Source organism: Globicephala melas, chromosome 8, assembly GCF_963455315.2.
Source record: "Globicephala melas chromosome 8, mGloMel1.2, whole genome shotgun sequence".
NCBI classification, from domain to species: Eukaryota; Metazoa; Chordata; class Mammalia; order Artiodactyla; family Delphinidae; genus Globicephala; species Globicephala melas.
In genome coordinates this window covers 94,943,785-94,967,879 of record NC_083321.1, presented here as the reverse complement: position 1 = coordinate 94,967,879, position 24,095 = coordinate 94,943,785, and the positions used below count along the sequence as shown (strand labels likewise).

Below are 24,095 nucleotides of genomic sequence, written 5' to 3'. Positions count from 1 at the left end.
AAAACCCGACATTTCTGGGGCCTTGGGAAAGGCAGAGGTGGCAGTCACTCTCCTGTCTGGGCCCAAGGCTGAGGGGACTCCCCCCGCACACCCGGGGATGGCGATAAAGAGTAAGTGAGGTTATATATGTCAATGCCTGACACATCATAGGTGCTTAATTGATGGTGGCCAGCGTTAGCCCTTTGCACGCCTGGTCCTCCTAGCGCCACATCCCCGGAGGCCCTGGGGGAAGATGTGAACACCAGCCTTCACAGGTGCGGAATCCCAGGGACAGAAAGAGGAAGATCCAGAGCCAGAGATCAGACTGGAAGTCAAGTTCCTTAGCTCCTGGACTGGGAGGAAAAGAGAGCAGAGGAAGAATGATTTGGGAGTGCCCAGAATTACCCTTTGGCCAGGGCTGCCCTGGGCCCAGTAGTCCCGCTAGGAGTGGTGTTGGGGGGCTCAGCCTCACCCAGAGCCTGGATGAGAGGGGGGATGTTGTCTGCCTTCCCAACGAAGAGCCCTTCCCAGCCCCATCAGCATGGCTGCCAACAGACAAGGGTCCCAGGTGTCACGTGCACCCTCACCCACGATTCTGGGGCTCGGTAGGTGTGTACTGGCCACTCGTCTCCTCATGGAGGGGGGAGGGGGGAGGCCGCGGGCAGCCGGTGTTGTTTTGAGGAGCATAGCCTCTGGAGCCAGCCTGCCGTGTCAAATAGGCTTCACCGACTATGTGACTTTGGGCAGGTTACTTGACCTCTCTGTTTCCTCATCTGTAAGATAGAGACAACAAATGGTACGTAGCTCCCGGAGTTGTTGTGAGGATTAAGTGAGTTAATGTCTGTAGACATTCAGACCTCGGCCTGGCACAGACAGGTAATATACATGTGTTAACTGTTCTTACCGTCCACTGGCAGGGGGCTGGCAGGGGCCCGGCAGGGAACGTCATCCTTTGGTACTTTCTGTGCTAGGGAGGGAGGGGAGCATGTGAGACCCCTGGCTTCTGCTGCTAAGGGGCTGGGCTCAGCCTTGGGGCAGTTGTGGGTAGCAGGCAACACCCTTCCCAGACTTAGTAGAACGTGGGGGTCTGCTCCCCACCACACGTATACGCATCCCGCCAGGGGCCACTCCTGGCTTTTGGGGGCTGCTCTCGGCAATGCGGTGGGCAGGGCGAGGAGGGCATGGGAATGGGAAGGAGAGGGAGGGCGGAGAAGGGAAGGGAAGCAGGTGGCCGCAGAGGCTGGGCTGCATCCCCGCCGCTGGGTATTGTGCCCTGCTGACTACGTGCTAGCTCTCTGCAAGGCAGGACGAGAAGCAGGTCCTGGCATGCCGGGCCCCTACCCAGTGACTCCTGGAACCCTAACAAGTCTGAGCTGGAAGTGGGACTGGGCGAGGTTCCTGATAGATTCATGTTGGGCAGAGGGATGGCGGGGGCGAGAGGGTGGGGAGAATGGGAAAGACCACCCCCCCAGTCGAAACGACGGCACTGCCCGTGTCGGGGGAGAGTGGGCAGGGCTGGGGAGAAGTGACCAGGGCTTGGGGTTTTCGCCTCCTGCCTCTTGGGTTCCCTCTCACCCCACCTGCCCTGGCCCGACAGGGTGGGAAGAGGACAAGCTGTGACAACGGCAGGGACCTTCTCCTCTCAGCATTTTGCCAAGAAAAGGGTGATGATTTCAGCGCCGCTGACAAAGGAAGTGGTGGAGAAACGAGGGGGAGGGAAGATGGCAGCCCCATGGGGCCAGGCAGGAGGGGTCATTTGGCACAGATGCCCTCACTCCATCCTTTCCCCGGCCAAAGAGGTGGATGTGCTCAGGCCTGTTTTACAGGTGAAACAGGCTGGGCTTCGGGGAACGTGTGGGACGTGATCGTGGGTCCCACTGCTAGTGACGGCTGCTGCTGAAATCACAGCAGGACAAACTGGGTAGCATGTACCCCATCACCACCCCTTTCAGCCTCCTGGGCGCCGGGGAAGGGACAGCCCAGGAACTAGACATGTCTACAAGGTCCTGGGCCATGGGGTGGCATGGGGAGAGAGCAGGATGAGCCCCCCGTCAGGCAGATCCACCCACAGAGGGAGGCCTTCTAGCTCAGCCAGCCCATCCCTGCAACTTGATGTCAGGACCCTTTGAAGACCCTGCTTTCTCTGGCCACCCCAGTCGGGGATTACTGGGTAGGACAAAAACCGTGAGCTGTGACTGCCTTCCTTCCGGGGTACCACAGAGCTGAGGCTGAGTTCAGATCTGGAGTGAGTTGAGGTTAGAACCACATGTAGGACTGTGCTTCACTCTGTGGTTAAAAGCAGGAAGAGGTTAGCACAAGTGTTAGGGTCGTGACCCAGGTCTGCGGTCTAGGTTGGCACTGACACGGCGACTTCGCTGGGGCTGGTTTGGGGGTTCATACTGCGGCTTGAGGAGGATGCTATTCTGGGTTACCGTTGGGGTAACAGTGAGTTGGGGGTGTCACAGCTAAGGGGTGTTAGAGAGGTTGGGGATCCAGCACCTCCTGCTTATGTTTGGAGGAGAAATGGTCATTTTCACTTGAGCCGTGCACTGGGGAGAGAAGCGGGGCTGGGGGTTGCAGCTGAGCCAGAGTGGGTTGAGCATGGGGGTGTGCAAGGGGAGGGTGTTCTGGATGTGACGGAAGGACCATTGAAAGACTCTCTCTTCCCTTTTCCCAAAGTTCTGCTCACCTGTTGCATCCCGTGACCCAGGCCACCCCAGGCCTCATTCAAATGCTACTCAGAATGAAGTCCGAATTTCTGAGGCATCGGGAAGTGTCTCCTCTGTGGGGTTTGGGTTCTCCCATCGGCCAAGGGAGCATAAGGACTGAGGTTTACCTCCTCCTCTCTACCCCAGCAGGCCCTCGGCCCTGACCTGAGGGACCCTAGCAGCCTGCCTTCCTGGCCCAGCTCCAGCCCCCCACTGGAGACCCTTTAGGGGAGGCCCCTGGGGCAACACTAGCTGAAGAAGGTCAATCAGAGAGAAACTGTGACCCGAGCATTTGCCGGTTCCCTGCTTCCTGCCCTCGCCTCTTGTCTGCACCGTAGACCCTGCCCAGTACGGAGGTTTAATGCTGCCCGGTGTGCGTGAGGTCAAGACTGCTCCCCGCCCGCCTGAAGCCCAGGAGCGGAGCTCATAGGGTGGCACGGAAGGCTTTCGGGGGATGGAGACAGTCCTGAACTGGGAGGTGTGGAGAGGGAGGCTGACCTGCTGACGTCTGGGGCCGGGTTGTGGCAACCCAGACATTCAGGAGGGGCTTCACCAAGGAGGGGCTGTGCAGGGAAGGGCCCTTCTGCTGCACCCGAGACACTTCCCCTGCACCCGAGTCCAGATGCAGAGGAGGCCCCGTCTGCAGGCCCGGGAGCACCCTCTTCCCATCCCCCATCCCCACAGTCAACAGAAAGCGTCCCAGGAGCCAACGCCCAAGGCCTGGCTCTGTCCTTGTACCATCTGTACAGGGAGGGGGCCCAGCAGAGACCCGGCCCCTCCTGCCCTGCCTGGCAGTATTACGTCTGAGCTAAGCCTTGGGCTGCAGTGTGGCTACAGTATTGCTCATTTGGTCCAGACGGACCCATGTGTCCTGCCCAGGGATGAAATAGCAAGTCTGGCGCCTGCAGCAGCCACCTTCTCCCTCTCAGGCCCCTTCTCCTTCTTAAGCCTCTTCAGAAGCAGGTAGAGGGGAAGAGGTTGTCCTGGGCCCTAATCACTGACCCCCACGCCCTGCCAGGAGTCCAGGGTTGCCACTGTGCTGTGGCTACAAAGCATCTTCGCAGAGGCGGCTGCGTTTCAGCACTAGGGACCAGTGAGACCGAGGCCTTCCTGTGTCTCCCCCCCGAACCCCAGCATCCCTCCTGAGACCCTCGATGCTGCACCAGCAGGGCAAGTCCAGTGTAGTCCTGCCGCCCTGTCATTGTCCTCTGAGCAGCAGCGGCCCCACCCACCCTGCAGCCTGGACGATCCCTCCCACTGCAGCCCTAGAGTCCCTCCCGGCAGGAAGAATTCTGACCCTAAAGCCTTGCCCAGGAGGAGCCCCCAGAGGCGGGGTGGGCGGGGGCGACAGGACACAGAGCTGCCAGCCCATGTGGAGGAGGCTGGGGTGTGGACGGAGGTGCTGGGAGCCGAAAATGCCAGTCCAGGGTGGGATGGGCACAAGGGCTGGTGCTGTAGATGCCACAGGGAGGGGTGGTGTTTGTGTGTGTGTGTGTGTGTGTGTGTGCGCGCGCGTGCACGCGCGCACGCGCACATGCCCACTCATCTCCTGAGGCCTCGAGGCTGAACAACCTGCACAGAAGCAATCAGGCCACCTGCCTTAAAAGGAAAGACAGAGGCGAGCCAGGCCGGGGGTGAGAGGAGCAAACGGCAAAACTTAATGACTTTAATATGAAAGAATTTGCCACTAATTAAGCACAAGCACTCCACTAATGCAGAGAACACATGTTGTGGATTTCACTTAAGCAGGAACCAAATGAGGTGACAATCCTTCCGAAATGATAGCAGTTTACCAGCCGAAGGAAGATGCTGCCGACCTCATTTCTGCTCTTAGAAACACAGCCCTTTTGTCTTTGCGGCCTCTTGGCACTGAGTGTCTCCCTGTCTGCGCCTGTCCCCGACTCCCCCTTCCCCACGCTCTTCTGTCCTCTGAGGACTGCACGCCACCCTGTCACCCATGTTCTGACAGCAAACAGCAGTCAGGTGCGAACTCCCTAGGCCTCCTGTTCTCTCCACCTTTTCCCCCCAAACACGCACCTCCTCCCACCGGGTAGGGAGCAGGCTCTCCAGACAGGAGCCGGCAGCTCCTCTGCCCCGAGAGAGATCAGGACACTTCCCCTCCGGAGTGCCCCCAACCCTCTTCCCCACTCCCCTCCTCACCCAGCGGACTAAGGTCTGCCCTGCGCGTGCATCCCACACCCCAACCCCCCTGCCTGAGCTCCATGCCCTTTCCTCTAGGCCAGTGGTCTTAACTGGAGGCAGTTTTGCCTCCCGGGGAACACTTGGCAATGTCTAGAGATGTTTCTGGCTGTCACACCTGAGGGAGGCTGCTACTGCGTGGAGCGGGTAGAGGCCAGCGACGCTGCTAAATGCCCCACGGAGCACAGAACGGTCCCCACAGCGAGGGGTTATCAGGCCCCACGTGTCAGCAGTGCTGAGGCTGAGGGCCCCTGCTCCGGGGGAGTGGCCTAATCACAACAGGGACTTGCCCGAGATCACATGGTGGGTTGGTAGAGCTGGGATGGAAACCAGCTTACCTGACTCCTAGGTAGCTCCTTGCCCCAAGACTATAATAGTGACAATAATACAACCACTTGTGTAGCATAACTGTGCCAAGCACTGTGCTAAGAACTGACGTGAATTATTTAATTTTCACATCCACCCCAGGAGACAGTCCTGTAAGTGTTCCCCTTTTATGCATGAGAAAACTGAAGCACAGAGAGGTTGATGCAACTTGCCCAGTCACCCAGCGAATAAGGAGCTGATATAAGCCTGGGTCTCTCTGCATCCAAAGTCAGTGCTCACGGATGAATGAATTACTTACGTCCCCCCGCCCGCCGCCACATTCCTCTTAACCGCTTCCCCATCAGTCTCCCACCCCAACCCTGCCCTTTTAGATTGAGCCTTCCCTGAAGCTGGTACCATATACCCACCTGACTGCCTTCCCTTCCCCGTACAGGCCCAGCCCCCTGCCACCGGGGAAGGCAGCTGCCTGGGCGTCTGGAGCTGGGCACTGGGGTATCCAACAGGCCCCTCCTGGTAAGAGGTAGATCAAGAGACCTCCACTTCTAAACAGGTGGTGACCACTGGCATGGAACCCACAGGGCTGGGACAATGCATCTGTCACCCCGGAGCCTTGGGAGGCTTGGGGAATTCTCCCTGTGTTCTCGGCAGCCCCCAGCCTCTCCCACTCCACACTAGCCTTCCGAGGAGGCTGCAGCCTACACTCCCCAAAATGTGTCATTAAAAACACACATTTGCTGAGGGGAATCCGGGCTGCCATGTGTCTGCTGCGAGATATGTCGTCTGCTGCAGCCGGGGTGGAGACGGCCGGCGTCGGCCACAGAGAGGGGACCTGTCTGAATCCTGGCCTGAGAGCCAGGTGGTTTCAGGTCTTTGAAGCCTCAAAAGCCTGACCAGGCCGGGAGAAATCCAGGCTATGTAGTGAGGGGCGTGGAGCTGGAGAGCGTGCCGGCTTTGCAGGGCTGAGACCTCAGGAGCAGGGCCTCAGGGCCTCAGGGCCGCAGCTCGCTTGGGTGAGAAGAGTATTTTTCACCTTACGTCTGGAGTGAGGAAGGAGGTGGGGCCGGGTGCTAGGAACTGGGGCAGAGGACAGAGGAAAGAATCAGGAGGTGGCAAGTGGGAAGCAAGCGGAGGATATGGGGTTGGGGGGCAGACAAGCGGTCACCCTTTGGGGGTGTAGCTTCCTGGTTTCCATCAGGAAGGAGGAGACTCAGGCCCTGACCTGCTTCCCTTCCGTGCAGATGTGAGGCCTCACCTTCTGTCTCTGTCCTCCGGCCCTACCTGGCCACACCATGCTGTGTCCTCCTGTACAGGCCCCCCTCCTTGGCTAATGTGCAATTTCCAGGAAGGTGCAGTCGGACCTGAGAAATGGCTAACCCTGGCCTGGGACCCCAGCTGGCTCACAGCCTTCTCCAACCACTTGAGGCCCCCTTATGCTTACTAGGTGCCTGGCACTGGGCTGAAGTCCTGATCTTTCCGCTCAGTAGGGGAAATGCTATGACAGGTGTATGCTGAGGTCCTGGGACCCTCGGGATGTAGGAACACGTCACTCATGGGGGAAGGGGGAAAACCTCCCCAAAAGTCAAGGCTAAGGTCATTCAGGAAGGATAAAGAGGTGTGGGCAGGTAGCAGGGTATGTGGGTTTTATTGTTTTTTGTTTGTTTGTTTGTTTTGTTTTTAATTATTATTATTATTTTTTTTTTTTTGGCTGTGTTGGGTCTTCGTTTCTGTGTGAGGGCTTTCTCTAGTTGCGGCAAGTGGGGGCCACTCTTCATCGCGGTGCGTGGGCCTGTCACTGTCGCGGCCTCTCTTGTTGCGGAGCACAGGCTCCAGACGCGCAGGCTCAGTAGTTGTGGCTCACGGGCCTAGTTGCTCCGCGGCATGTGGGATATTCCCAGAACAGGGCTCGAACCCGTGTCCCCTACATTGGCAGGCAGACTCTCAACCACTGCGCCACCAGGGAAGCCCCAGGGTATGTGTTTTTAATGGAAGGAAGAATGTGGCAGGGAACTGGTGGTCTTGTCCCACATGGCAGGAGAGAGAGAGCAGGCAGGGGAGAGGCAACTGGAGTCTCGGATGCCCGAGACGAGGTCCAGAGCCCAAAAGGACTTTGGACTTGATCCTGAGGGCTGTAGGAAGCCATGGAAGGGTTTTAAATCGAGAATGCTTTGTATTTTAGAGAGCAGAAAATGGATTAGAGGGGGAAGCCTGGAGGCAGGTATGTGTCCTTGGCATTATAGTACAGTAGACTGGGCGAGAGATGATGGTGGCCTGCACCAGGGACAAGGCCTGGGGAGAAGAAGGGCGGCAGGGATGAGATGGTAAGTGCTGGGTTCAAAGGAAAGGGGTTGGGATTTACTTCACTGGGGGTTCCCGGCCCAGGAATGTTGAGAAAATAAGGAAGTGAGCCTCTGCTGGAGGTGCGGGTGGGTAGGAAAGGGGCTGAGCCGGAGGGAGGGGACTTAGGAGGAGCCTGGATTGGGGCCGGTGGGGATGGAGAACAAAGGTGGATTCAGAAGCATTTAGGAGCTAGCACCAGCTGCGCTTGGTGATTACGTGGCCGTGGAAGAGCCCCGTGTGCCCCGGCTCTGCCGTCGTGCAGCCTGAATTTTCCTGGCATTCCACTTAATCTGGGAGGTCTTCTTGGAGGAGATGGGCAGTATACAGAGGTAGAGCACCCACTTGGTAGAGAAGTTCCAGAGGCTGATCCAGGGAAGGTGCAGAGCAGGGGCAGAGAGAGAGCTGGACAGGTGATGTCCAAAGTGGAGTCCTCCAGGGACATGGGGTCCAGCACTCTCGTTTTACAGAAAAGGAAACTAAGGTCAGAGAAGCAAACTGCCCTACCTAAGGCCGTACAGAAAAAAATGACCAAGTAGTGGGGGCCAGAGCCCACCTCTCCCAATTTCCAGTAAGTACCCTCCCTTCCCACCATCCAGCCAGAGGAAAGGTGACAGGTACAGGATGAGCAGTACAGAGAGGACCGAGAGGTGGAGCCTGAAGGCTAGAGACGGAGGGGGCAGAGCCGAGAGAGGCTCCCTGTTTCTGGGATGCCAGGAGTGGAGTCAGGAGCTGCTCAAGACCAGCCTACCCTGGGCTTTGGGGATGGGCAGCCAGTGTGAAAACAGGCTTGGAGGAGAGCCGTCCAGGTGTCCCTGGCCACTTGCTCCTCAGTGGGAGAAGGCAACACCCAGCTCCCTGATTCATCCCCAACCCCCAACCTATCCTCCTAGGGCTCAGGGAGAGATGGGACCAGAGCAGGCCCCACCGCCACCGCTCCCCGGGGGCTTCCGCACTGCCAGAGAGCAGGGCCCGCCCAGCCCGTCTGGAAGATCCCGGGCTTCCACTCTGGCTCTTTCTGGGGCTCTTCCCAGGCTGCCGCGCCCCCTGCTCTCCCAGGCACTGTGCTCACCCGCCCCAGGCGCCGGGCGCCAGCCCCACAGCCCATCATTAACCAGCTCCATGTGGGGAGTTGAGGAGGGTGTGCATTAGCCAAGAGGAAAACATTGGCAGTTGCTGTGACCCCAGATGAGGGGTGGAGACGCCTGGGTTCGGACAGTAGCAATTAGCCCCTGGCTGTGGGATCATGGGATGTTAGCACCTCTGCTGGTAAGGTGGATGTGGAGGGGACGCAAGGCTCCAGGACACCTGGGGCCGTCCCAATAGGCACTGCTCCCAGAGAGAATCCCACCAGGCAAAGCCCCTGCACTGCAGGAGGCCGGGGAGGCATTAGTGCTGAGCTAACAGTGGCACCGGGCCGGGCTGCTCAGCCTGGACTCGGCCCTCACGCCTTCTTGCCATGTCCAGGCCCAGTGAGGGGGGGCTAGGGGTGCAGGGACGAGAGCTGGGCCAGCTGCCACTTCTCTGTTTCCTCACTGAGCCCTCTGCCCTGGCTCACCCCGGACCCCATCCTGGATGTAGAGGGGAGGCTGGAGGCTGGAGACGCAGCCTGGGCACTTGGGGAGCTCCAGAACTAATAGGGAAACGTGCCCAGGGCATAGATACAAGACAGGACAAGCTCAAAGGACTTCAGTGAGAGCCCTGCTCATGTGGGTTCTTGCTGGCAGAACGATCGGGTCCAGGCGACACTGATTGGGAAAATCTTCCCAGAGGAGGGGACCGTAGGAAGGGGATTCCTTCCGAATCTCACCCTCTACCTCACTAGCCTCTCCCCCATGAGGTTAGGCCGTGACACCAGAAAGTGAGGAGCTAGGCAGCCCTGGGAGTTGACATTCGGAGAAGTCGCTGCACTGGGAGGAGGGGACCTATAACCTTGAGGTCCCTGTGCTGACTCAGCAGGGTTTCGTCTGGAGGCTCTCCCCCCTCCAATGGGTGAGTCATTCCCACTTACCACTTAGCTGGTTTCTCACCGGATTTCCTGTTCCTTTCTACCAGTTCCAGGGCAGGGAACAGGGGAGCATCCCTGGAAAGCCCTAGAGATGGATCCCAAAGGATGCCGATTTCAGAGAGGCCCCTTCTGCAGGGCCCAGTGCCTCCCACCCAGGCCAGGCCTGCCACTTCAGCCCACCCAACTGAGCGCACCCGGGCAGAGCCTCAGGAAAGGAATGGGGCACCGAAGAAGAGGTAGCCTGTGCCAGAAACCTCTGAATCCCCCGGCCCCAGCCCTCCCCTTCACCCACCACGTGGGCCCAGTCCCAGCCTGCTCGGCTAGGGAGAGAGGGGTCTGAGGTTTCAAAGGTGGGGACAGACTGGTCGAGGTGGGTACGGGGAGGAGAGCAGCCCCCGCTCTGGGCCACACCCCGCTGCGTGGGAACCCGTGGCCCCAGCCTCGGATTAGCTCGATGGCAAGCAGGGCGGGCGGGCAGGGCCCTGGGGAGCAGGTTTGTCGGCCACAGCTGAGGAGCCTTTGTGTTTTGTTGCTGAGCTGGGGCTTTTGCAGGTCCGTGACGTCTCGGGGGCAGGCCTGATGCCTGCCTTGTTGGCTCAGCACTTCTGAGAAGCCACGAAGGCAGCCCAAACTGCCCAACCCCAGCGCCAGTGGGGAAACTGAGGCACGTATGCACAGGTCCCCGGGACCTGGGTCCCAGACCCTGGAGCTCATAGGGTGGCCAGGGAGAAAATAGGCAGGGCATGAGGTCAGGAAAAGAAACAGACTCATTCTTTGGTATCCTTAGGATGCAAGAACTCCTCTGCTGGGACTTCCCTGGTGGTCCAGTGGTAAAGAATCTGCCTTCCAATGCAGGGGATGCTAAGATCCCACATGCCATGGGACAACTAAGCCCCCAGGCCACAACTACTGAGCTCACGTGCCTCAACTAGAGAGCCCACGTGCCGCAAACTACAGAGCCCACACACTCTGGAGCCCACACGCCACAACTAGAGAGAAGCCTGCATGCCGCAATGAAGAGCCCAAGCGAAGATCCCGCGTGCCACAACTAAGACCAGACACAGAGAAAAATAATTAATTAATTAATTAATTAAATAGAATAGCATTTTTAAAAAAAGAATAAGAAAACTGGAGCGAGAGAAAAAAGAACCCCTCTGCCAAGGACACAGGTCCCAGTGGATCTCTTCACCCTCACTCCCCACTGCCCTGGCTTTTTCCTGCTCTGTACATAGCAGCCTCCTGCAGGCGCCCCCAACCTTGGCTCCCAAAAGTCCCTGTTTCTGACCTTGCACCTGACACGTAGTCACTGGACTCCAATGTGGGCTCCAGCCCTGGCCCCCAGCCCCTTGACCCACCTGCCCGCCAAGCCCCGCACAGGTAGCCCGCAGGCACTGTGGCTGCAGTATTGTAACTGGTATTTTTGTGCCATTTCTCCACAGGAGCAATGGAGGCACTGAGATTACACAGGAGGGACACCACCCAGAATGAGGCCCTGGAGCGTTAGATTGAGAACCTGAGTCTATTTTTTTTAATTAATTTATTTATTTATCTTTGGCTGTGTTGGGTCTTTGTTGCTGTGTGCAGCCTTTCTCTAGTTGCGGCGAGTGGGGGCCAGTCTTCATTGCGGTGAGCGGGCTTCTCATTGTCGTGGCTTCTTTTGTTGCAGAACACGGGATCCAGGCACACAGGCTTCAGTAGTTGTGGCACATGGGCTCAGTAGTTGTGGCTCTCGGGCTGTAGAGCTCAGGCTCAGTAGTTGTGGTGCACGGACTTAGGTGCTCCACGGCATGTGGGATCTTCCCGGACCAGGGCTCGAACCTGTGTCCCCTGTACAGTAGAAAACATGCTAAACACACATGCCAGGAAAAAAAAAGCATACAGATTCATGTTATATGCAGTTGGGCAATGAATAGACGTGTCAGCTAAGTAGGAGGAGTCCAGAAGGACTTCCTGGAAGAGGGGGACTAGAAGCACACATAGAGTGACTAGTACTGCGTAGGTGCTCGATAAATATTTGTGGGTTTTTTTGTTTGTTTTTCTTTTTTGCGGTACGCAGGCCTCTCACTGCTGTAGCCTGTCCCATTGCGGAGCACAGGCTCTGGACGCGCAGGCTCAGCGGCCATGGCTCATGGGCCCAGCCGCTCTGCAGCACGTGGGATCCTCCTGGACCGGGGCACGAACCCGCGTCCCCTGCATCGGCAGGCGGACTCTCAACCACTGCACCACCAGGGAAGCCCTCGATAAATATTTGTTGAATGAAGTTCCGGGAAGGGAGGCCTCCTGCTTCATAAATGAGAAATGATGATGATGATGATGGTGATTGTGATGGTGATGATGGTGATGATGGTGATGTTGATGGTGGTGATGATGATGATAGCAACTAACATTTACTGAGCATTTAATTTTGTGCTAAGTGCTGTCCTCGAGTTTCACATTTACTCGTTTAATCATTACAACAGCTTTTACAATAGGTATTATTATAATCCCCATTTTACAGATGTGCATCCTCAGTGCAAACTGAGGCACAGAGAGGTTAAGGCATTTGCCCAAATTTTCACAGCTCGTAGGTGACGGAGGGGGCATGCAAACCCACACTGTCTGGCTCTTCACAACCCACCATACTACCTGATGGGGATGGGGACCTTCTCTTCAGAGGGTGGGAGGAGCTTGGGCAAGGTAGGGGAGACATAAGCATCAGTTTTCGGGCTGTCAGGGCTGGAGTGCTTGGTGGAGAGGCACGGACCAGCCGAGGAGAGGGGCTGTGTGGTCTCCCAGGGGACTCCCCTGCAGTGCACCCCTTCTCTCAGGCCTTCCAAAAAAGGCTTACAATGCACAGAGGAGGGCCCTTCTCCTGGGTCCCCGCCCTCAACTAGCCCTTTCTCACTTTTCAGTGGCGCCTGCAGCAGTCTGACCCTGGCTGTCAGAACCACTGGGGTAGAGTGTGCCCCGCTCTCTGAAAGCCTCCCGATCTGCCCAATCTAAACAATGAGGGACATACTCCCCTCACCCCCACATCCCCCAACCAAGACACGTGGATTGGGTTCCGGGTCCCTAAGCCTAAAGTGGCGGGAAAGGTAAGGGAGGGTCTTCAGCCCTTACCAGTCTTCTCAACCCCTCCCAGTTCCACAACTCTAGGATCCCCGCCCTCAGTGACCCCAAACCCCATACTCCAAGCGTTCCCTTATACCCACCCGCCAGGGTCGCCTCACCGGCCCTGCTAACAGCAGCGGTTCTAGGTGCTTTCACCAAAAACATTTTTACTGCAGACATTTTGCCACATAACTAATTGGCCTTGAGGCAATTTTGCCATGAAAGAGAAAATAAATGGTTGACAGTTTGGTTTGACAGTTCGGTTTCAACTAGTTGAGATGCGCTAACGTTTCTTCCAGTTAGTGACGTTACTGATGGCTTTATCAAGCTGACAGAAGATGATGGTTTTCCCCAAGAGTTGGTTTTGTATTTTGAAACACACTAAGTTGGAGGAGAAAGAGGCCAAGGGCCTCAAAGGCACAGAGTTGAGCCTACATTTCCCATAGAACTTTTTGGAAAGTCTATCAATGGACGTAAGACAATGTGCTGAGAGCACACAGCAGTGCAGAGGCTCTCCCAACGCAACACAAAGTTCAGTTATAAACATGCACCCTGGGCTTCCCTGGTGGCACAGTGGTTGAGAGTCCGCCTGTCGATGCAGGGGACACGGGTTCGTGCCCCAGTCCGGGAAGATCCCACATGCTGCGGAGTGGCTGGGCCCCTGAGCCATGGCCGCTGAGCCTGCGCATCCGGAGCCTGTTGCTCCGCAACGGGAAAGGCCACAACAGTGAGAGGCCTGCATACCGCAAAAAAATAAAAAATAAAAATAAAAATAAATTAAAAAAAATTAAAAAAAATAAAACATGCACCCTAGTGTTCGGAAACTGATACCTCTCTGAATGAAGGAAGACATTTTAGCAGAAAAGAAAAAGTTCGATACCAAATGAGGAGACGAATCAACAAATGTATAAAATAATATAAACGAAAGACTTGGAAGACAAGTGCTTACTGCTTAGACAAGTACAACCCACAAAAGAAAATCAGTTCTTTGCACGGTATTGCCATGCATCTACACACATTTTATTTATTTATTTTTAATTTTTGGCTGCATTGTATCTTCATTGCTGTGCGCGGGCTTTCTCTGGTTGCAGTGAGCGGGGGCTACTCTTCGTTGCAGTGTGTGGGCTTCTCACTGCGGTGGCTTCTCGTTGCAGAGCACGAGCTCTAGGCGCACGGGCTTCAGTAGTTGCAGCACACAGGCTCAGTAGTTGCGGCACGTGGGCCCTAGGGCACACGGGCTTTAGTAGTTGTGGTGCGTGGGCTCAGTAGTTGTGGCACAGGGGCTTAGTTGCCCCTCGGCACGTGGGATCTTCCTGGACCAGGGATCGAGCCTGTGTCTCCAGCATCGGCAGGCAGATTCTTAACCACTGCACCACCAGGGAAGTCCCTACACACATTTTAAATTCAAATATTTTGTATTTTGCAATAAGGTCTTTTTAATTTTGTTACTCATTTCTCCTGTTTCATTATGGCCTTTTTAATGTCCCTCATTTAAACTTTATTATTTTATCTTTTTCGGCAAAATTGACTTATGGACAATTAGTTATGCGGCAAGAAATGTGGCAAAGGCATCTGTGGCAAAGATGCTTACAGTGGAAATAGCAGACAAGGCTAACACTAAGCTGTAGGCAGAGAGGCCCATGTCAGGATGCACCTGCCGGCTCCTTAGAGGTCCTCCCGCCCGCCTGCCCACTCATCATGGGGGCAGAGGGGCAGGAGCCCAGGGAACCCACTTAGTACGCAGTGAGCGGGCACCCAGGCACCTTTCTCGCTGCCCCGGCTGCCATGGGGTTGCTTCTGGGAGAGTCACACTGGAGAGAAGACAGCAGCCTCAACCCCAAAACAGACGTGGGATGGGGAGGGCCACCTCAGCCTGGTGAGGCGCTGATGAGAGGGGGCTTCTGGGGCACCTGAGCCCCTTGCAGAAGCCTCTCCTCCCCACGCCAAGGCTGCAGTCAGCCGTCTCCCCTCCTGGCTCACAGCTCTGCAGAGTGAGGTCACTGCTGAGGACGTGGCGAACGAATGTCAGCCTGTGCTCCAGGCCCTGAACGCTGCCTGTCCCTACCTCCCCAGTGGGTGAAAGGAGATGGGGTGGCAGCGGACTTGGTGGGCTGTGTCCCATTGTAGGCCCCACTGTGCCCTGGTACCAATCCCAAGATCCTGGTGCCCACACCCCTACCCACCCCCCCACCGTGGCCTGAGCCTTCCCAACCGGCTTTTCCTGTTCCCGGCTTTGTGTGGTGAAAGTTCCCCAATTATACCCACATTATCTCAGCTGCTGGGCAGCCTCCAGCAGGCTTGGTGAGTAGAGGCTGGGCATGTTGGAGGGAGCACCCACTTACCCTGCTGGAAGGCCTAGGGCTTAGCCGCTTGCCAACTGGCCAGTCAGCAGGAGTACTGGGCTTACTGGCCCACTGACTTCACTGTGGGACTGTGTCTGGGGTGAGGCCACAGCTGGGCTGGGCTGCAGTTCAGGGAATCAGACTGGCCAGAAGGGACCATTGACATCGTGGAGTCCAGCCTGCTCCCTTACAGGGGAGGAAAAGAGGGCGCGGGAAGGGGAAGTGACCCGCCAAGTTGCCAGGGTGAGCTCAAGACGGAGCCGGGCTAGAAGTCAGCCCTCCTGACCCCCTGCTGGGTGTCTCCGGCATGGTTCTCCCACCAGCCCACAGTGTTCTCCACCGGGGACATGTCAGAACCCCCCAGACCGGCCAAGGGGATGGCTGGAGGGGTGGGGTGGTGGTACCCCAGGTGGATCTTGAAGGGCTGTGTGGACGTGAGCGGGCATAGAGGAGGGAACCATCAGGGAAGCTTTCAGAGCGTGGCGAGGGCCTAGCTTGGAGGGCCAAAGATATACTTATTCAGCAGGCATGTCTTGAGTGCCTACTGTGTGCCAAACACAGGGGATACCGCAGTGCCTGGAGAGACCTGGCCTGTACCTTCCTGAGGGGAGGTGTGGGGGCCAGCATACTTCACTGCCCATGGTTTCGGGACCCTTCAGAAGGGTGTGGCCTGCTCACACCTACATCACGCAGAGGCAGGCATAAGCCCCGAGTTCCTAGTCTGCAGCAGCAGACTCCCTTGGGGGGGGGGGGCGCGTTTAGGCCATCCCTCGGGCTCTGGGTCAGTCCAGGGCCTGACACTGATGTTACTGATGGCACTCAATAAAGTAACTGAGTGAAATAAGAATGGAAGGACGGCTGATGACAGAGCTCAGGAGTGAGCCCACTGGAGTGAATGACTGAGCCAAGTTCAGAGTTAAGGAAAAGCTCAAACAGAAGCCACTTGAGATGGAATAAAGCAAAATCGGTAGGGAGACTAGAGCGAATTTATTCATTCATTCGATGCCACTGATCGCTCCCTCCCTCTTGCAAACCTCTCCTCTCACGGCTTCCGGTGCCATTTGTCTGGCCACAAATATTTACTGAGCACCTACTGTGTGCTAGATAATGGGCTAGGCGCTGGGGCTACAGGGATGGAAAAGACACAGACGCTGCTCTGGAGGAGCTCACCGTCTGGCAGAGGAGAAGCCAGAGGTGTGAACAACCACATTCCCAGGCAGAAAAGAGCTGTAATAGGGTTGGGAGGATCAGGGAAGCTTCCCAAAGGAGGTGGCCTGAGTGGGATATCCATAGGTGGGAAAGGGGCAGGGCCTTCCAGGGAACGAGAGGAACAGGCCTAGACACGTAGCATCTACGGCTCTGTGCTCCTTGGAGGCTGGGACTGAATCGCTCATTGACGTGACTCCAGTGCTGATAATAGACTCAGAAATTGATACCTAAATGGGAAGAGGGAGAAGGAAACACAGAAATATGGCACGTTCTGAGCAGGGGTCCAGTCTGACCTGGTTGGAAGGCCTCATGTATGGAGAGACGTGGACAGAAAGGCAGGACCCAGGTGATGAGGACGTCAGATGCCAAGTTAAGACATCCAGGCTTGATTGTGAAGGCGAGTTAGAGCCAGAGAGGCGGAGCCTCGTGCAGCCGCCTTGCTGGGTAAGAGGGGCCAAGCCAGTGCACCCCAGGGCCCGGGCCCTCAGCCCTTCCTGAGTGGAGGTGGCCATAATGATGGCCACTGTGGGCCCTGGTGCTCCCCCAGCGCTTCCTGCCTCCTGACACTTTCTCATCCGTCGTACCATTTGGTTCTCCTAGCAACCTGTGAGCTAGAGAGGACTGCATTACCCGCCCCATTTATCAGACGAGGGAACCGAGGCCCAGGAAGGTGAAGCAGCTGGTGGCTCCTCTGCTGAGCCTCTGCTCAAAAAACAGCACATTCAACCCTCCTCAAAAATAAGGGTGTGGACGGTATTTACTGCCATGGAGCGACACTGATGATATATCACTAAGTGAAAAGACAGTTTATGGAACAGATTACGGTACGCTTCTGATTTTGTGTAAAAAACCAGATGGTTACCTGGATATATAGAGAAGAATGTAAAAGAGAACACTTCCTATCAGATGATCAGTGATGTGTCTGAGTGGTGGGATCACGAGTTGTTGTCATTTTCTTCTCAGTATATTTTAGTATTGCCCACAACAGTGTTTCTATAACAAGCAATTATTATTTTAGAGTCAGAATTTTTTAAATAATGACTACTGGAAAATAGAAGACCAGCGCACAGGGAGTTGGGGCGGGGGCTGTGGCTGTCCCTGACCCCCCTCTGCCATCTCCCTCGACCAGGCGCCCACACCCAGGTGGTCCAGGTGAACGACTCCATGTACGGTTTCATCGGCACGGACGTGGTGCTGCACTGCAGCTTCGCCAACCCGCTGCCCGGCGTGAAGATCACCCAGGTCACGTGGCAGAAGGCCACCAATGGCTCCAAGCAGAACGTGGCCATCTACAACCCGGCCATGGGCGTCTCGGTGCTGGCCCCCTACCGCGAGCGCGTGGAGTTCCTACGGCCCTCCTTCACAGACGGTACCATTCGCCTTTCCCGCCTGGAGCTGGAGGATGAGGGCGTCTACATCTGCGAGTTTGCCACCTTCCCTGCTGGCAATCGAGAGAGCCAGCTCAACCTCACTGTGATGGGTAAGCTGACCGGACCACTCCTCTCTGCTTGGGTGGGGCCTGTGGCCTGGGGGCTTGGCCATCTTCAGTGGCCCCAGATGCGCTCCTTGGGTCGGCATGTGCTCTGGGCTTGGCACCTCTGGCCTCTTCTAACCAGGCTGTGTCAGTTCACTAGGGATGGGGGCTGGGCCTTCGCTGTGGACAGAGCTGAGGATGAGTATTCAGGTTGGAGCCCCACCGTGGGGCACTTTCCAGGTGGCCAGGAAGCAGGCAGACGCCATGGTAAGGGAGAGAGCCTCCTCAGCACAGCAGGACTCCAAGAAGACTTCCGCGTGACAAAAGGGGATACAAAGACTAGAGCAGGAAGGCTGCGGGTTAGACCCGAAGAGGTCCCTGTGAGAAGTGCTGGGAGGGGCTTCGGTGAAGCGTAGCTGAGAGGCATGGACGGCCAGGGTGACCTGAAGCAAGGCCTGGCAGGTACCTGCCCTCCTGGCCTGTGTGTCCTTGATAAGGCAACAGAGCCAGACTCATGGCTGTCTCTGGTTCCCCGCAGCCAAACCCACCAACTGGATAGAGGGCGCCCAGGCAGTGCTTCGAGCCAGGAAGGGGCAGGATGACAAGGTCCTGGTGGCCACCTGCACCTCGGCCAATGGGAAGCCTCCCAGTGTGGTGTCCTGGGAAACGCGGCTGAAGGGTGAGGCGGAGTACCAGGAGATCCGGAACCCCAATGGCACGGTGACCGTCATCAGCCGCTACCGCCTGGTGCCCAGCCGGGAAGCCCACCAGCAGTCCCTGGCCTGCATCGTCAACTACCACATGGACCGCTTCCGGGAAAGCCTCACCCTCAGCGTGCAGTGTGAGCGGGGCAGAGTGTTGGAGGGCTGGGTCTCCCGGGGTGGGGCAGGCGCCGTGGTCCCCTCACACCACCCCCACCCTCGCCAGCCCTCCCTCCTTCGCTTCTCACCTCTCATCACTCTCCCCACCCCTCCTTCCCTCACCCCCTTATCCTTCCTCTTTTCCTTCCTCCTCCCTCTCTCTTACTGGGGGTTCTTCGTCCTCCCCTCCTCTTCCCCCTTTGCCCACCCTCTCTTTCCCCCTTCCTCATTCCCCTGCTATTTCTGCTCCGAGGGTCCGTGACCTCCACCCTCCCTGTCATTCTACCCCCTCTTCCTGCTGTTTCCATGTCACTTCCCCTTCCATCCCCTCCCCATCAGAGCCTCCCTCACCCAAGTTCTGCTCTCCTGACCTCACCCTTTTCAAACATCACCTCTTGTCCCACAGACGAGCCCGAGGTGACCATCGAGGGGTTTGATGGGAACTGGTACCTGCAGCGGATGGATGTGAAGCTCAAGTGCAAAGCTGATGCCAACCCCCCAGCCACCGAGTACCACTGGACCACGTAAGTGCTGCGGGGCTGGCTGGTCGCTTTGCCAGGAACCTTGCTGGTCACGGGGAGGCCCACCCACCCCACCTCCAGAAACCTTGGGCAGAGAGGAAATGAAGGTCTAGGCTCAGGTGCTCGGTGAGAAGGGGAGAGGGGCCACGAGAGACACGCACACACACGCACACATACACCCCCTTGTTGGACAGCATCAGGGTCCGTGGGACAAACCATTCTGCCAGGGGGGCTTCCCTTGTGATCTGCCTTCCTTCTGCTCCCTAATAAAGAATGCTGTGGTGATTCAGTTTGAGTCACTCCCACCCCAGCCCCCACTATTTATTTTTATCGAGATGTCCCCAGGGAAGCTGGCTTTCTGGAGGATCCCAGATCTTTCTTTGTTCCTTTTCCTTCTCTCCAACACCCCCAGATTCTCAGGGAAGAGGCAGCAGTCAGCCCAGAATGCCTGTGTTCATAGAGTGCTCGTCCCAAGGCCCATCCTCCCATTCTTGGCTTCGTGGTCTTTGGGCCTGGACCTCAAAGGGTCTAGTCACACTCCCCCCAGAGCCAGCTCTGATGGCCTGAGCCAAGGTTCCTCCCAGAGAAGAGCTGGATGGGACACACAGAAAGCAGAAAGACAGGGGCGTGGGGAAGCTAGGAAGCAGGTTGACATGGGTGGCCAGAATATGGCTGCCCAGATCGTGTCTACGTTCTTTTTCTGGGGAGTAGAAGGCACTGACATACCTTAACTGTTTGCTACCATCCACTTCCTGGAACCAGAAGTAGTTCCGGAGGTGCGAGTGGGCAGGGCCCTGCTTGCCAAGTTCAGCTCCGGGTCCAACAGAATAATAGTTTTGTGGCATGAAGGATCGGGAGGAAGGAAAAGGTCTCCTGTGTTCAGGAACCTTCTAGGACTCTCCCCCTGTGAAAAAGACCTGTGACATGCCCAGCAAGAAAATGAGCTGGTGAAATGGAACATAATTCCTAAACGTGGGTCACATCTCGTTACCTGAGTAACTTGTTAAAATTCTAGGCCGTGACCCCAGTGGTGCAGCTTTAGTAGATTCGGGGGTAGGACCCCAGACTATTAACCAGCTACCCAGGAAACCAAGGAACCAGTGTGGTGGAAAGAGCACTGTGCCAAGAGTCCAGAGCTCTGGCTAGAGCTCCAATTGTCACTTTCTAGCTATGTTTCCTTGGCCTTGAACCTTGTTTCTCTTTTGTTAAGTGGAACCAGTATCTGCCTGTCCTGTCTGCCTGTCAGTGCTGCGATGAGCAAATGTGAAACACTGAATGATTGTTGTTTTTGATTGTCTTTACCCCTTCCGAGACAGATGCTGCCTATTAACTCAGCCAAAGGGCTGATTGTGTTGAAGTCAGGTGGGTGACACAGGGGCAGCTTCTCGGGGCTGGAGAGTCATAACCCTCTGCCTTGTCTCCCAATCCCTGCAGGCTGAATGGCTCCCTCCCCAAGGGTGTGGAGGCCCAGAACAGAACTCTCTTCTTCAGGGGACCTATCAACTACAGCCTGGCAGGAACCTACGTCTGTGAGGCCACCAACCCCATCGGCACCCGCTCGGGCCAGGTGGAGGTCAATATCACAGGTAGGAAGCTGCCCCCTTCCCTGCCATTCCCCGCCTCTCTGCGCCCACCGCCTCCTCCACTGCCAGCATCTACCACCTATGGGCTGTGTCACTGTAGGAAATTTGCGTCTCCTCTCCCTGCTTCTCTGGTTCTCCCTTGAGCTCTAGCCACTGGTCTTGCTTTGCTTTTCTCTTTCCTCTCTGAAGGTTGTGTGTGAGATAGGGTGACCCCCCCGCCCCCGCCAGTCAGAGAGGGGCGGGAGGGAGGCTCCAGGAGGGAGGAAGGAAGTGCTGTTTACAGCAATGCTGTTTTGGAGGTGGGCGTGGTTAGAGCCTGCCCATGGGTCTGCACACCTGTGATGCTGCCTTGGTGGGGTGGGCTTGTGGGAGGAGCTCATCTCCTCCGAGCTTTGCTCCTGCAGTTCAGGAAACCTGCGTGGGCTGGAGGGCGAGGCTTACCTCAAGCAAAGATACAGAGGGAAAGCCAGGCTAGAGCCCAAAGCCATGGTGGTGTGTGTGCCCTGCAACTGAATTGCTATTTTCCCTGCATTTTTCTCTCTCAGGGCAGATGGGAGGGAGACAGCCTCCTGACCTCTTAGAGCGAAGGGAACACAGGGGCTGGGATGTTCTGGGGGAGACATCACATGGAACGTGAAAGGAGCATGGGCTTCCGTGTCAGACAGCTGGACAAGCCGTCATCTGTAAAACGGGCACAGTATGACATGCCTTGAAGGCTTGTCGTCAGAATTTATATAACGTAGGCCAAGCACCTAGCACAGACCAGTGTGTCAATAAATGGCTCGTGTTATTATCTTGTCTCTGTCATTATCATTATTAATGGAAAGATCAAAACAAGCCAACAGAGGGGTAAAGTACCATCACGACTTCGCAACCAGGGTGTCTTTAACCCTGTATCTGAGCTAGTTCCAGGGTGAGAAAGTGACAGAAAGACCCTCCTAGGACAGGAAGTGACATCATGCTGCTACTGAGCTGGACAGGAAGTGACCTCAGAGAGATGGTGAGCTAGGTTCAGGGATACTGGATGTTGGGCGGCGGTTCCTGGCTCCAGGCACAGAGCTTGGGCAAGTCCTGAGGATTCACTAGCTCTGAGCCTGTTTCTCAGAAGTGGGAACCCTCACCTGTGGGTACATTCAAGGCACAGCTGCTGATAAAACAGCCCGAAGCTGTCCGAGGGCTGCACCCACCTGTCTTCGGGGCTGTTCTGTCACCTCTGTCACCAGGGTTGGAAGGAGATGGAGTCACTTGTCACTTGCTCTTTTCTTCAACTCCCTGCTCTGGGCTCTCGGACTGGCTAAGGTGGTAGAAATGTCAGAGGGAACACACAGTTTTCAAGGCGTGAGCCCGCTGTGTCCCCCTTTGCCTGGCAAAGCGATAGAGCTATTCTTTTCTACTTAACGCCCCCCCCTAAAAAAAAGAAATGTCAGAGGTGGAGCCTGGAGAAAGCTGAGACAGCCCCTCCCCCACTCTAGGGTCTGGGCGTTCCCGTAAGTTGGCAAGGATGGTAAGGCCAGTGTCACATACTTCTCGCCCCCTGGAGAAAGTCTGAGCAAAGCTCCGTAAGAGCCTCCTAGGCGCCTGAGCTCTGGCCATGTGGCACATGAGGGTGAACAGTGTCATAAGGGAGCGTGACCACCTGGGGGGATGGGGGTCATGTGACGGACAGCACAGACTTGGCCTGAATGTGTTCACATACTGGCTCTTCCTGGCTGTGTGGCCTTCACCCCTCTGAGCCTCAGCTTCCTAGTCTGTAATACAGAGATCATCATACTTATCTCAGGCTTCTTTTGATCACACCAAGTCCGTATACCACAGCCTAGCACACAGCATGGACTTCCTGCATGGGAATACCTTCACCCAGCAGTGGAGCACCAACGCCACCACCGCATCCCCCTCCACCACTCAGGCTCTCTGGGGAAACTGCTGATTGGGAAATCAGGGGCGGAGGCCAAGAAACCCTGGAGCAATGACCTCCCATTGATCCCACTGCCCAGCATAAGCGGACCGGCCAGAGGCCCACGAAGCTTACGGGGCTAAGTGGTACTGCCCTACTGCAGAGGCAGGGCCGGGACAGGAAAGTCAGGGCCTCCCTTCTCCCAAAGCCCAGGAGAACGCAGGACCACCGTGAGCGCAGGACTGCTCAGCAGGCAGCCACAGCAGGTCCAGGAGCAGGGAGGAAGGAAAGGGAGCAACTTCCCAGGCCCAGGCTGGGAAAAGAGACGAAAGGAAGGTAGGGAAACCAGCGTGGAGGTGAGCCATCTCCTTGGGCATGTTTGCTCCAGTGGTGCCCTCAGTGGGATCTGTGGTCAGGCCTAGGTGGCCTTGCGGGGAAGGTAGGCCGGGGCCGTGCAGGGCTCCAGCTGGAAGAGGCATGCAGCGTGTCCTCGCGTGCTCCCCAGATACAGAGCGGGATGGGGGTGGTCACCAAAGCCACACACATGGGTGGTGAGAAGGGCCTTGCGTAAGGGGACTCTGTCGTTGACAGCCCAGTTAGGCAGGAGCCAGGGAAGTGTGATGCTCCCTGAATCATCGATGGGCCCAGGAGCTGTTTCACTGGCCGTCCCGAGGGAAGGTCTCTCAGCCCCCTCAGGAAGACTCAGCCGGGCGGCCTGAACCTTTTCAGAGCTGTTCGCTCTGTTCACTCTCGTACTCACGGGCAGCCGCCGACCCCACCAGCCTTCCTCCCACATCGGCTGGTCTCCGGGGGGCACAGCCGTGCCCAGTGCTCCAAGCCCCGCTGGTCTGGAGGGAATGCATGAACGAGATGGATAAGTGGAAATTTAATTTTTCATTCTGGGCGTCGTACAGGTAATAGCTTTGCCCTGGGCGCATCTGGTGAGGGAAATGAAGAGCAGAGCAGAGGAAGGCGTGCAGCAGGGTGCGTGCCAGACACACGTGTGTGCAGGGCACACCTGCACAGACACACTTTGTCACAGGCTTCTTGGGATCGCAGATCCCGGAGGAGGTGGCCTTTGAGTTGTTCCTCGAAGGATGAGTGGTGGGTGAGCCGCAGCGATGGAGGAAGTGTGTGGGAGGAGAGTGGCTGGGGCCGAGGGGGCGGGGACAGAGGGAGCAGAGCTTCCTCTCTGTTGGCCACGGGCGCCCTCCGAAAGCAGCAGCGTGGCAAGGAGGGTGGTCGAGACTGAGCGCCTGGGAGGCTGTGTGGATAGCACCTGGGGGACCAGTAAGGGGCTGTATGTACAAGGAGTGTTCTTCTAGAGGGAAACGACAGGTCCAGGCTGTGGCCGTGCAACTGACAGCAGAAGAGACAAACCCACCGGAATTTGCGGATACACTTCACGGGGCCCGGGCCCGCAGAGAAGCCCATTTCCCAGGGGCGGTTTCATGGGGTTGGCCCCTAGTCACAAAACAAACCTGTGAGCTCCCCTCCGTCCTCCCTCTGGGGGCAACGCTGAGGACGGGGAGGGCTGTGAGGGTATGGCCTTGACCAGACGAAAGAG

The 24,095-nt window shown here is 56.8% G+C and overlaps 1 protein-coding gene across 5 annotated transcripts in view; it reads left to right on the top strand.

The window, feature by feature from the left end:
* NECTIN1 (nectin cell adhesion molecule 1) overlaps positions 1 to 24,095 on the top strand; it is a 91,794-nt gene that overhangs the window by 34,536 nt on the left and 33,163 nt on the right. For 3 of the 5 annotated variants that reach the window (XM_030839266.3, XM_030839254.2, XM_070046205.1), the window contains exons 2-5: positions 17,326 to 17,676; positions 18,209 to 18,511; positions 18,937 to 19,054; positions 20,486 to 20,637. In XM_030839266.3, coding sequence (XP_030695126.1) covers positions 17,326 to 17,676; positions 18,209 to 18,511; positions 18,937 to 19,054; positions 20,486 to 20,637 — 924 coding nt within the window. Of the gene's footprint in view, positions 1 to 17,325; positions 17,677 to 18,208; positions 18,512 to 18,936; positions 19,055 to 20,485; positions 20,638 to 21,179; positions 22,865 to 24,095 lie in introns of those variants that run through there. The other 2 variants (XM_070046207.1, XM_070046206.1) reach the window with 2 other exon arrangements.